At 39.9% G+C, this 12,115-nt stretch overlaps 1 protein-coding gene and 1 long non-coding RNA gene across 8 annotated transcripts in view; both read left to right on the plus strand.

The window, feature by feature from the left end:
• Positions 1-12,115, plus strand: part of LOC118512263 (glutamate receptor ionotropic, NMDA 2B) — a 68,722-nt gene that overhangs the window by 23,057 nt on the left and 33,550 nt on the right. For 3 of the 7 annotated variants that reach the window (XM_036056439.1, XM_036056466.1, XM_036056448.1), the window contains exon 2: positions 8,464-8,975. The exons of 2 other annotated variants lie outside the window; for them this stretch is intronic. In XM_036056439.1, coding sequence (XP_035912332.1) covers positions 8,465-8,975 — 511 coding nt within the window. In that variant the 5' untranslated portion in view covers position 8,464. Of the gene's footprint in view, positions 1-7,697; positions 7,800-8,463; positions 8,976-12,115 lie in introns of those variants that run through there. 2 more of the 7 variants (XM_036056458.1, XM_036056506.1) reach the window with 2 other exon arrangements.
• On the plus strand, positions 4,378-5,778 carry LOC118513171. Its single transcript, XR_004906426.1, has 2 exons — positions 4,378-5,287; positions 5,434-5,778. It is a non-coding gene; the product is annotated as an uncharacterized LOC118513171 (long non-coding RNA).

The following is a 12,115-nucleotide window of genomic DNA, read 5'->3' on the forward strand; positions in this document are numbered from 1 at the left end:
GGGCGTTCAAATGCACAGGAAAGTTGTATTACGTCTGGTAATGAAAGGTTTGTGACGTTGTTAAGCATGTTGTTGGCTCTTTGTGCTAGAGAGTCGCAGTTCATTCCTTTTTCTATGTTGCGTAATGCTATGCCTATTGTACAGATTGTGATCAGGTTTTTTGAACGGAATCATACCACTTTCACATAGTAAAGAGTTAATCGGGCTGGTGACAAAAGCACCTGTTGAAAATCTTATGGCCGCGTTTTAAATTGGGGTTAGCAGGTTAGCATCGTAGGTGCAGGCAGAACATGGGATCTATTTTCCTGGATATACAGGGGGCATTTGACTCAGTATCACCATGCAAGCTGAGTCAAAAATTAGAAAATGTGGGACTGGGTCTAAAGTTGAATAACTTCCTGTTTAACCTTTTGTCGGAAAAAGCTATGAATTTCAACAATGGTTATGTTCAGCTAAAGCGGTCCAGTTTCCATGGACTAGCACAAGGGTCCTGCTTGAGTCCCCTGTTATATAACTTCTATGTCAGTGAAATAGATTCTTGTCTAGCACCAAACTGCAGCATTAGGCAATTAGCAGACGACGGCGTCATATCTTTTGCAGCCAGAGACGCCGCCGAAATACAACTGGCTTCACAAACCACTTTGGACAACCTTGCCGAGTGGTCTGAAAACCTTGGTATCAAGTTCTCTGCAAAAAAAACTGAGATGGTAGTCTTTTCTCCTTTTAGCGACACGACAAAAAACAGGGAGAAAAGACTATTTGATCCGAAAATTGATGTCTTTTTGTACGGTGAAAAGATATCAACTACCGACAATTTTCGATACCTTGGTGTTTGGTTCAATTCAAGGCTGAACTGGAGTACACACATCACCCATCTGGTGCAAAAATGCAGTAAAAGAATCAACTTTCTAAGGACAGTCACAGGATTCTGGTGGGGCGCACATCTATCAGCCGTCCTGCGACTGTATAAGACAACGGTACTATCCGTGTTGGAATATGGAAGCATATGCTTCCATTGGGCATCCAACACGCATATCCTCGAACTAGAGAGGCTACCGTATCGTTGTCTTAGACTCGCACTAGGAAGCATGAAATCAACACACAACATGTCCCTAGAAGTGATGACCGGAGTGATGCCGCTAAAACTTCGTTTTGAAATGCTGTCGCTTCGCCTTCTAGTCCGTTCTTCAGTATCAAATCCCTTGATCGAAGAAAATTGTAAAGCGCTTCTAGAGACAGGTTCTAAGAGCAAAATCTTGAAAATCTACGAAGATTTTGATGCCCTACAAGTGCATCCTAACGCTCCACAGGCATTAAACCGTGCTGCCCTTCCTGAGACCTACAGTTCCCTTTTAACAACAGATTCCTCGTTGCACGAGGAAATTAAGACCATACCGAATGATCTTCGCCCGATGGTAGTTCCGGGCATTTTCAGGGATAAGTATGGCCATTTAGACCAAAGTAGCCAGTATTATACTGATGGATCATCTTCTAAGGAAGGCACCGGCTTCGGCGTTTTTGGTGAGTCCGCCGAAGCATTTTTCAAATTGCGTGAGCCGTGTAGTGTCTACACCGCAGAACTAGCCGCAATCTTGTACGCACTATTGATTATAGCAGCGAGACCTTCGGATCAGTACTTCATTTTTACAGATAGCCTTAGCGCTATCGAAGCACTAAGATCCCCGAAGGCTGTTAAGAGTCAGGATTTCCTTACCATGAAAATCATAGAATTGCTTGGCTCCATGTTCGACAAGGCGTTCAGGATTTCGCTAATTTGGGTACCTTCTCATTGTGGAATTCCCGGCAACGAGATGGCAGACTCACTGGCCAAAACAGACGTCCAACAAGGCGCATTTTACGACCGTCAGATCTCGACCCGAGAGTTTCTTCGCCTACCACAGCAACTTTTCCTGTCTCGCTGGCAGAGCATGTGGGAGGCGGATGATCTCGGGCGATTCCTTTTCTCGATCTCTCCGCAAGTGTCCCTGCGGCCTTGGTTCGGTGGGCTCTCTGTAGACCGGGCATTCATACGCATGATGTCTCGACTTATGTCGAATCATTTCGCGTTGAATGCTCATCTGCAGCGTATAACTCTGGCTCAGACGAAGGTGTGTGGCTGCGGTGACGGATTTCACGATGTGGATCACCTTCTGTGGTCCTGCGTGGAGTTTGAAACCGCAAGACCCTCCTTGTTGGGCGCAGTCGAGAGCATCGGCAGACGACCGGGCATAGAAATCAGAGAAGTGTTGGCGACTAGGGACCTCGCCTACATGAGGCTCATCTACCGATTCGGCAGAGACAACGGTCTTATCCTTTGATTCCGCATCCCCATTATCCTTCCGGTCCATATCCGCAATTCCTTTTTTGTTATATGTTGTGTTGTCTTTGTCTTAAATGTTTTATGTCGTGCAACGGGTGATGCGTTGACAGATTAATTGAATTCGAGGGCAATTTTCATACTGCCGTAAAAAGGAGGCAGGCTTTTTTTTTGTCTCTAGTAGTGTACTCCAAGTCAGTCCAGCTTTGGTACAGCGGGGTCGCCTGACTTGGTCGATCATAGGTTGTGTCATGGCTGGGCTACTTGGAGATCATTGAACGCAGAAAAATTAATGTTTGTCCAAATAATTGTTCTTGTTTGTTTCAGTCAAGACCCGATTCAAGACACAACAATAGAACCGGACCAAAAAACCTACAACACACATGCCTGGGATATGGCAAATAACTAGGAGGAAATGCCAAGTTAATTTTATTTAATTTTTTTTTGTTAATATAATTTGCATTCACCACATGCGGTGGTGACAATACGGCATCAGTCCGTCATCATCAATTCATATATAAATAAAAAAATAATATTTATTTGTTTTTTTATTTATATATTCCCTAAATTGAAATTTATTTAATTTTTCTCGGGCGATTCCTTTTCTTGATCTCTCCGCAAGTGTCCAAGTGTCTCCGGCCATGGTTCGGTGGGCTTTTTGAAGGCCGGGCATTCATACGCATGATGTCTATCAAAGTCTGTATAGGACAGAGGTCGATGCATTCCATACAAACTCACAGAATGCTATGGGAACGTTTTGAAAGTTTAGGTAGGAAATGTTCACTGTTTTTTAGCTGATGCTGCTGTTGGTACCGGATCCTTGAGCACCTCCAGCTGCTAGTATGTGAAATCTTGATGATCCTTGAAGTCTTGTAAAGACTTTTTGAGATAAAATTTATCGTTTTGCACCGTGAAAACATCCGCGGAACCTTATGGGGTTATTACACGACGGATTTTTCATCGGTGATTTTCTGTCAAAACGCGTTTGACAGATAAATGCCGGTCTGAAAAAATGAATTCGTCATGCTGAATTCAGATTTCGATCGCGCTGGTTTTTTTCTGTCAAAGTGAGGATTGTTTACATTTTGGATGCGTTGTTTTGCCTCGCAATTTTCCTCCAATTTTTTTTCCAGTTTAGTTCATGCGATATATGAGTTTAATAAAATGAATATTGAAGACGATGTTTTGCTAATGCTAGGAGCGTTATTTGCTACACAAAGCGAAAGAAAGCCGCGATCGAAATGGGTAAAATCCATGTATTTAAAAAGAAGTTCCCTATCGCATATCAACATGATGGAAGAGCTGAGGCTGGAGCCGAAGGATAGGCTAAATTACGCCAGAATGGATGAGGAATCATACATGTGGCTTTTGGAGAAGGTCACACCGCTGATCGTGAAGGAAGACACGATTATGAGATCAGCTGTGTCACCACATGAGCGGCTCAGTGCTACACTGAGATTAATCATCAGCGGCAGCTCCTTTCAATGCCTCCATTTTCAAAAAGCAATTTTGCTTTTCGTTCGGCCCACAATTCTTCGTAACCAGCGGAACAGCGCGCGGTGACCGAAAAGAATGGAACAAGCACGAAAACAACGCCAGACTGTATTGTTCCGTATATTTTCTTTGAAACATTTGAACAATCATGCTTAGAAAGTGATGTGGGACCAGTTTGAACCGAAAAATCTCTAACCGAATGTTTGTCTGACCAAAGAGCTGTCGGTCACGAAAAAGTATCCCTATCATAATGGCATCGTCAGTCGGTGCCCGGCATGGTACGTTACGTGTTAATGATAAATATTTCATTCCATTTTAGAATAACGGACAATTCAAATGTAAAATAATTCGGATGATGGCAATAAAAATCTGTGCAGCATATTGTGTTATTACACGGACAGCAGGTTTTTTTTTCTGTCAATCGCCCTATTTGACAGAAAATCACCAACCAAAAAATCCCTCGTGTAATAACCCCATTATTGTGCGATTAAACTGCTTATGTTGTTTGTAAACAGTTTTCGATCTAAACGTCAAAAAGCGGGTGCAAAATGCCGGACATGACATTTTCTAAGATTCGACCTCTGTCCTTATAGATGTCCTATAGATTTTGATGTCTATACACAAAGTGAGTTGAGAGAAGGTGTCGTAAAAAACCCGTTTTGACACATGGAAAGAAGTAGAAGACCAGCACCAGTTTGACGTTTACTTGACCGCATCGAATCAGCTGGTCATATGTGTTGTTTATTATTCTCGAAGCAATAACATCATTATATGATTTGTTTTCTTCCATTCTGCTGTTCAATATCGTTCGGAAAGGTTAGATCAAGTTAAGAAATCAGGATATTGTAGTGTGTCAGTTCTATCTGAGGTGATTCTGTATTATATTTATTACTGTTTGAGGTGGTAACGATTCAGCGGCAATACGGACACGGCAGCTTTGACTGAATCGGCGTCACAGGCGGTGCCGGTTTGCATCCCCGAACTATTGGTTGATCCGAGGTATAGGATCGTTCCACTTCACGTTCATCAAGAGCACAGGAGATTGAGCTTTATCAATGTATGCTAGAGATCTCTCGACCAACAAAGAATGCTTGACCGCAGCTTGTTTACATTTCAGTCAAGCAAACGTCAAAATTTGATTCAAGATGTCCGACCGAGAACTCGCTATTCCGACACCTCCTCTCAACTCACTTTGTCTATACACATCATGTCTAAATACATACACTTTCCCAGTGCACAATCGGATCGCGTTTTGGTCGAAACCGGGTCGAAACGGCCTGTCACGGTGTATGAAACACCCGGTTGTGAGCGTGTGTGTGTGCGTCTCGTTAGTTTCGGGTTTCTCTTCAGGAAGATGAAAAAAACAGTAAGAAGAAGAAGAACTATGTGTTGACAATACGGTGTCATGCCGTAATACTGGAATTATAAAAATAATAAAAGGAGAAGAACTATCATTGCGAAGTGTAAAAAATCATTGTAAGTACCAAAAAGATGTGGTATTTTTCATCAATTTACTCAAAATTATACAAGGAAATCATTGCGATGGATTATTTTTGAGATTGCAAAATGGACAATCAAATTTACGAGGCATTTAAATGCCGAATCTTCTGAATTTGTTTCAGTAATACGAAGCCTCCTTTCAAAGACATTGGACAGGGTAAGGCCACTGGGTTGTTGCGGGTGTATGATGTGGACCCCGAGGTTGTTACCGCCTGACCGAGCGTTCTAACGGCAGATGCTCTGAGAAAAAACACAATTATAACCACCATTTGACTCTATTATTGGATCCTATTATTGGGTCTGTTTGATGACTATGATACCACTTCGAATGCTTAACAATACACTAAAGAACATTTTATTCCATTTTCAGTATTGCTCTTCTTCAAATCTTGTAAAAACCATTTATTTACACACTACATGTTTTGGTATGATCGGTGAATGAAATAATATACTTGAAAAATCGTCTACTTGATACTTGATGATTGTCCTGCGATAATTAAACTCCAATATATTGTCAGCTCTAATGACTATTATATTGTTACGATTGGCATCCATTGATACATAGATAATAAAGTACCATAGTTGAAACAGTGCCTTTATACCAACTCTAGTCAATGATCGAAACCAGCCAAAACCCGCGGAAAATACATACATGAGAAAAAAATGATGATGATGATGATGAAGCCAAGAAAGAAAGTCCACACCAGTTGATTCTTTTTCAAGCAATTTTTTTGAAATGACATAAAATTGGTCCGAATATGTTTGTGTTTTGACCCCCGAAGGGAGTCGTTCCGACGGTCGAAACAACCGCCTTCGGACCGCGATGCGACTGATTTTGCGCTCCGGGTTGATTTAGTAGGTGAATTTTTGTCGATTTGACAGACCACCAATTAAGTCGAGATATGTCAATGAGGCAACCAACGTTGAGAAATGTCAATTTGCTCTGAACAACTCTACCTCCTACATCCATATACCTTGCTGTTCAGAGAATAATACAAATACAATCATTAAATTCAATAATTTTGATTAAAGGTGGTATTGTTTTGTTTGTAAAACTATCAAAGCATGTTACAGCATACACGATTTATTGATTAAAAAAAGTTTAAAAAATATATAAGCAAAAATTTAAAAAAAATTGACAGAAATTTTTGACAGAATGCTCCTATTTGGGGCATCGCGAACACACGATTTAAAAAACTCGAAAAGGAATAAATCAAAAAAAGGTAACAGACTCGAGAAGGCCCCCCCCCCTGACAAAATTTGTTAGGCACAGTAGGATTTACGCCTGAATGTAGGCAATCCGCAGTACACGTTGCGAAAGCTTCACCATGTGCGTTCAGTATGGTCAAAAATGGTTGAATAAAGTCGAATGAAATATTGCTTATTATTCGAATAAATCCCCCTCCCTCTATCCTGACCATTAATATTGGCTTAGAGGAGATATGTAATAATTTTTGGTCACGCTAGGAGTGACCAATCAGGCTTAAAACATACACGGTGTTCCCAAACTGTAACGGAACTTAGGTTCGATGGATACTTGTCACGAGCATAGATATTCAGAAAAGGAGGAAAAATAAGAATAATAACATTTCAAATTACTTCTTATAATGTATATTATCATGCTCTACTAGCTGTATGGTAACATTATTAAGGAACAATCCACAATGTTGTTATCAAACGAGTTTTGACCATACAAAAATCCCTTTGTGCAATAAAAATGAAAGGCCACAGTGCTGCTCACAAAAGATTCTAGGGGGGGCCTTCTCGAGTCTTTTACCCAAAAATGACAGGCCACAGTGCTGCACAAAAGATTCTAGGGGGAGGGGGGGCCTTCTCGAGTCTTTTACCGGATTGAGCTGTCAGAAATCAACATTGTGTTCCTATTTTCGGCAGCCTTTAAAGCTAAAATAATAATCATTTATCGAATTTTGAAAATATCAATTAGATTTTAATAAATTTCAAACCAAATTTAACCTCAATTTTTTTAAGCGCTAGCTCGCTAAATCTCAGAACTGCCAAACTATCGGCACAAAGCAAATTGGCAGACATGTTTTAAGCTCGTCACAAATGTTTCCATATATCGTCACATATCGTTCTAAATGCGTCAAAACTTCGTATTTAAAGAATTAACAATGATGTTTTCCTTTAAAAGTAGTTGAAATAACAATTATGTTACTATTTTTCCATAATTTTCCGTTTTTTGCATGAAAATAGGTACACTGCCGAAAAGTGGAGCAGTTACCCTTGTTCTAATGAAATTTAAATAAATTCAATGTGCTTTATAGATTGTGTGATTCAGTTTTTAAAATTTTCATAAATTTTTATCAAAAATCATGTATATGACTTGTGGTTTTTTGCATTCAATAATTCGTCCAAATGGATTAAGCTGTCATCGTACGCTCGCACGGACCTAAATTGTACTTAAAAATACGCTCGTATTGTCAAACGGTGCTCGTGTGAACTTAGAGTTATGATGAACTTTAAACAGGTTGGTATCATTGCTCTGGGGCGGTCCGGTGGCCGAGGCGACAACGGCGCCGGTCTTCACACGACATGACCGGGGCTCAAATCCCATCCAGACCGCCTCCCCGTACGTAAGGCTGACTACTTTACTACGGGTAAAATTAAGTCACAGAAAGCCAGAAATGGCAGGCCGAGACCTCTCGAGGTTGTAGTGTCGAGGAAGAGAAGGTATCATTGCTCGGTCACATGCTACTAGTCGCACTAGATTAGTATGGGATTTGCACTAGATTAGTATGGGTCGCCAAATCTTTTTTTTTATTTTGGTTGCACGATATCACGTGACGAAATAAACTCGCTGGTAAAAACCCAAAAATGCCTGTAAAACTGACGGTTTACAATATAAACAGATTAATTTAAACTAACACATTATTTGCAAACACATAATTTATCTACAAACATCTACTCAGCAATGACAAAAAATCGTTTTTCCTCCTTTTTCTTTTTATGTTTGGTTATATCCAAACGTCAAACCGAAAAAAGTTGCGCAACCAAATCTGACGAGCATTGACACTCTCTCGATCTGGTCGCACGACCAAAATCTCATGCGAACGAGCAATGACACCAGCCTCAATGTGCAAAAGTTGTTTCTCTTTTAACATATAATCAATGTTTTTTGTTTATTCATACAGGATGTACGTGAAAATGGTCTTTTGGACTGTTACCATTACTTTTTTGTTTCTTATGTGTAATAAGTCGTTGGTCGAATCGAAGAGCTACAAAGCAAATAGTGGGCGAAGTGGTAGTGGTATTAGCGTTGGAAGTTCACAAAACAATGCAATAAGCTCAAATAGTGGATCAGTAGGAAATGCAAGTCCAAATTCAGCAGGGTTGGGGGGAAGTGGAATTAACAGCAGAATTGGTATTGGAAATAATGGTGGACCTAGTGGTGGAACTGGTGGTATATCAAGTCGCTTATCAGGAAATGGTCATGGAATACGTAATTCAGCAGAACATCAACTAAACATCGGTCTGCTGGTTCCTCACACAAACTTCGGGAGAAGGGAATATCTTCGATCAATTAATTCTGCAGTACAAGGACTACAGAAGGGGCGCGGTTCAAAGCTCACTTTTCTCAAGGATCATGAATTTCAAACATCCAACATTCATTTCGACATGATGTCGTTAACTCCTAGTCCAACAGGTAATTTTGCTCCTCCTCCATTTATATATCGCATAATATAAATTCATAATAAGATTCAAGTGTAAGACGTAACAAATTCGCCAGGCATAGAACGTTAAAATAGAACGTTTAATAAAAAATGCAAAAGCACGTAAACTTCTCTAAAAGCTATTGTAATAAATCCACAAAGCACAAAGATAATCAAAATAACGTGTTGTCTGTTTGTCCGCCAATCTTGTAGTGACGATAATCTGTCAGTTTTATTATACATCCAGGTTTGTACATGTATCGAACGTTTGACAGTTGACGTTTGCTGACCTAATCATACAGTATGCTTATTCGCATATGTTTACAGCTCGGCCTTTCCTGATTACAAAATTGTCCTCAATTTGATAATTCTTCTGATTCTGATTGAACAACGGGTTCTATCTCTGAAATACTCCAATGTCTCAACTTATCTGATTCTAAAATGTTGTCGTATGGTATCTGAGTTAGTTTAAAACCTTCGACATCCCGGACTACATATCTGTCGTTAGTGAGTTTTTTGTAAATAACATACGGGCCCTTGTATTTCGGCAGAAGCTTCTTATTTGTATTGAAGTTGTTGTCTGTACTTCTTATTGCTATCAAATCTCCTTCCTCAAACTCTTCTGCCGGACGATGTTTTCTTCTAAATTGCTCTAAGTTAATCCTTTGCGATTTAATTATATTTTGAGCAGCTGTATTTCGACACTCAGCTAAGTCTATACTATTCTTTTGATTTTCGTCAAGGAACTCTGTTAATTCGTCTACCACAACACCTCTTTGTTCTAATCCGAATAACAAAATTGATGGAAGTTGTTGTGTCGAAGCGTGTACCGAGTTATTTAAAGCATACTCAACTATGTGTAACTTGGAAGTCCAATCACTATGGTCCAGTGGGTCGGAAATTTTACTAAGAACCGGTTTGATAATTCGATTCACCCGTTCGACCTGTCCATTAGCTTGAGGAGACGCGACTGCATTCAAAACATGAACAATGTTTCGGTTATTTAGGAAATCTTGAAACTCTTTAGATGTAAAACAGGTAGCCTGATCACTTATTAATCGCCTAGGACGACTGTAGTAAGCAAAGTACTGATTTAATGCATAACAAACTTCTCGGGTACTAGTAGAAGACGTAGGATAAAGTTTGGTGAATTTTGTAAAAGCATCTATGACGACTAATAAATACTTTTTCTTTGATTTTAAAGAAGGGAGAGGCCCAAGATGGTCTATGTGTATGGTATCGAACGGTACTGGACTTTTGGAAATACTGTGGAGGTTTCTCTTATTTTTACGAGCGGGTGCTGAATATATAATGCATTTCAAACAGTTTCTGATAAAGTTATCCACACGGTTTCGCATTGCGGGGAACCAAAAGTGTCGACTTATTTTCGTACAGCATTTATCTACTCCCAAATGACCAATTTTTTCATGCACATTCCGTATGACACTGTTAATCATTTGTTTCGGTACTAGCAACAGAAGCTTGTCGGCAGAGGGTTGACGGTATACAACTCCATCCTGAAGAGCAAACCCTTCAGACAAACCATTTTCTAATTCTTCTTTTATCTTAATAATTTCAGGGTCACGTGTTTGAGCAATTTGAAGTTGATAATCAATATCCAAGTCATTCACAGCACCAGTCATTGATACGCGACTAAGAGCGTCTGCATGTCCCATAGTAGTACCAGGGCGATATTGCATCGAATAATCATAATTCTCTAAAAACAGGGCCCATCTCGCGATCTTTGCAGAGCAGTTTCGGTTCTTTAATGTCTCAACTAGCGAATTACAGTCAGTTACAATTTTTATATGAAGACCATGCACATATTGATGGAAACGTTTAAGTGCGTGAATCACCGATAGGGTCTCCAATTCGTAACTGTGCAAATTAGCTTCAGACGAAGACGTTGTTTTTGAAAAGTATGCCACAGGGTGAAATTTATCATCATCCTGTTTCTGCAACAATACAGACCCAAATCCTGACGAGCTAGCGTCGCAATGGAGTTGTGTTTCTCGTTTGGGGTCGAAAATGGCCAAAACAGGAGACTCCACTAATTTTGTTTTTAATTCCTGAAAAGCGTTAATGCAATCCTCATCAAACTGAAAAGGAGTCTTCTCCTTTAGTAAATTACTCAAAGGTTTAGCGATTCTAGAAAAAGAAGGCACAAAACGTCGAAAATATGAAAATAGGCCAAGGCAGCGCTGAACTTCCTTAGCGTTGCGGGGAACTGGATAATTGAGTATTGCCTTAAGATGATGATCGCTAGGATGGATACCCTTGGAATTTACTCGATAACCGAGATAGTCAAGATCATTGTGACCGAACTTGCATTTATCCAACCTTAACTCAAGACCATTGTTGCGTAATGTTGTTAAAACTGCGCTGAGTGTTTTAACGTGGTCATCAAATGTTTCACTGCCTATGAGTATGTCGTCCAAAAAGACAACAAGTTTTCCCTGTTCAATGTACTCACGCAACACCGAATTGATAAATCTCTGGAATTGAGAAGGTGCATTCCTCAACCCGAAGGGCATCTTTGTGTATTCATATTGACCGTCCGGAGTCACAAATGATGTATATTGTATTGATTGTTCGTGCATTTCAATCTGATGAAATCCACTTTTTAGATCCATCAGACTAAAAAACTGTTTGTTACTCAAATGCTCAAGACAAGTATCAATGAGTGGCAGGGGGTAATTATCGCGTATTGTTACCTTATTTAAAGGTCTGTAGTCTATACACATACGCACTTCACCATTCTTTTTACGCACTAAAACTATAGCGGAGGCGTATGGCGAATTACTAGGCCGTATGATATTTTTTTTCAAAAGATCTTGCACAATCACTTTCACTTGGTCCCGCTCAGCAAACGATAGACGCCTTGGTTTACAAAACAGGGGTGTATTATGAGTTAAATTTATCTTCATCGAGTGATTTAGTTTGTTAACCATGCCGTAAGGAAGTTCTAAATAATCCTTTTGGATCACGGAATTTATCAGAACTGACTGATCAAAATTTAGGTTGGGTCCTACGTCATATTTATTTTCTGATGTGCTGACATCTATGGCACATAGCTCAGAAAATACCACCGATTCGCTGTCAATTTCAGAATCTGTTTTTACATTATTACTAA

The sequence above is a fragment of the Anopheles stephensi genome, chromosome X (genome assembly GCF_013141755.1).
Source record: "Anopheles stephensi strain Indian chromosome X, UCI_ANSTEP_V1.0, whole genome shotgun sequence".
NCBI lineage: Eukaryota > Metazoa > Arthropoda > Insecta > Diptera > Culicidae > Anopheles > Anopheles stephensi.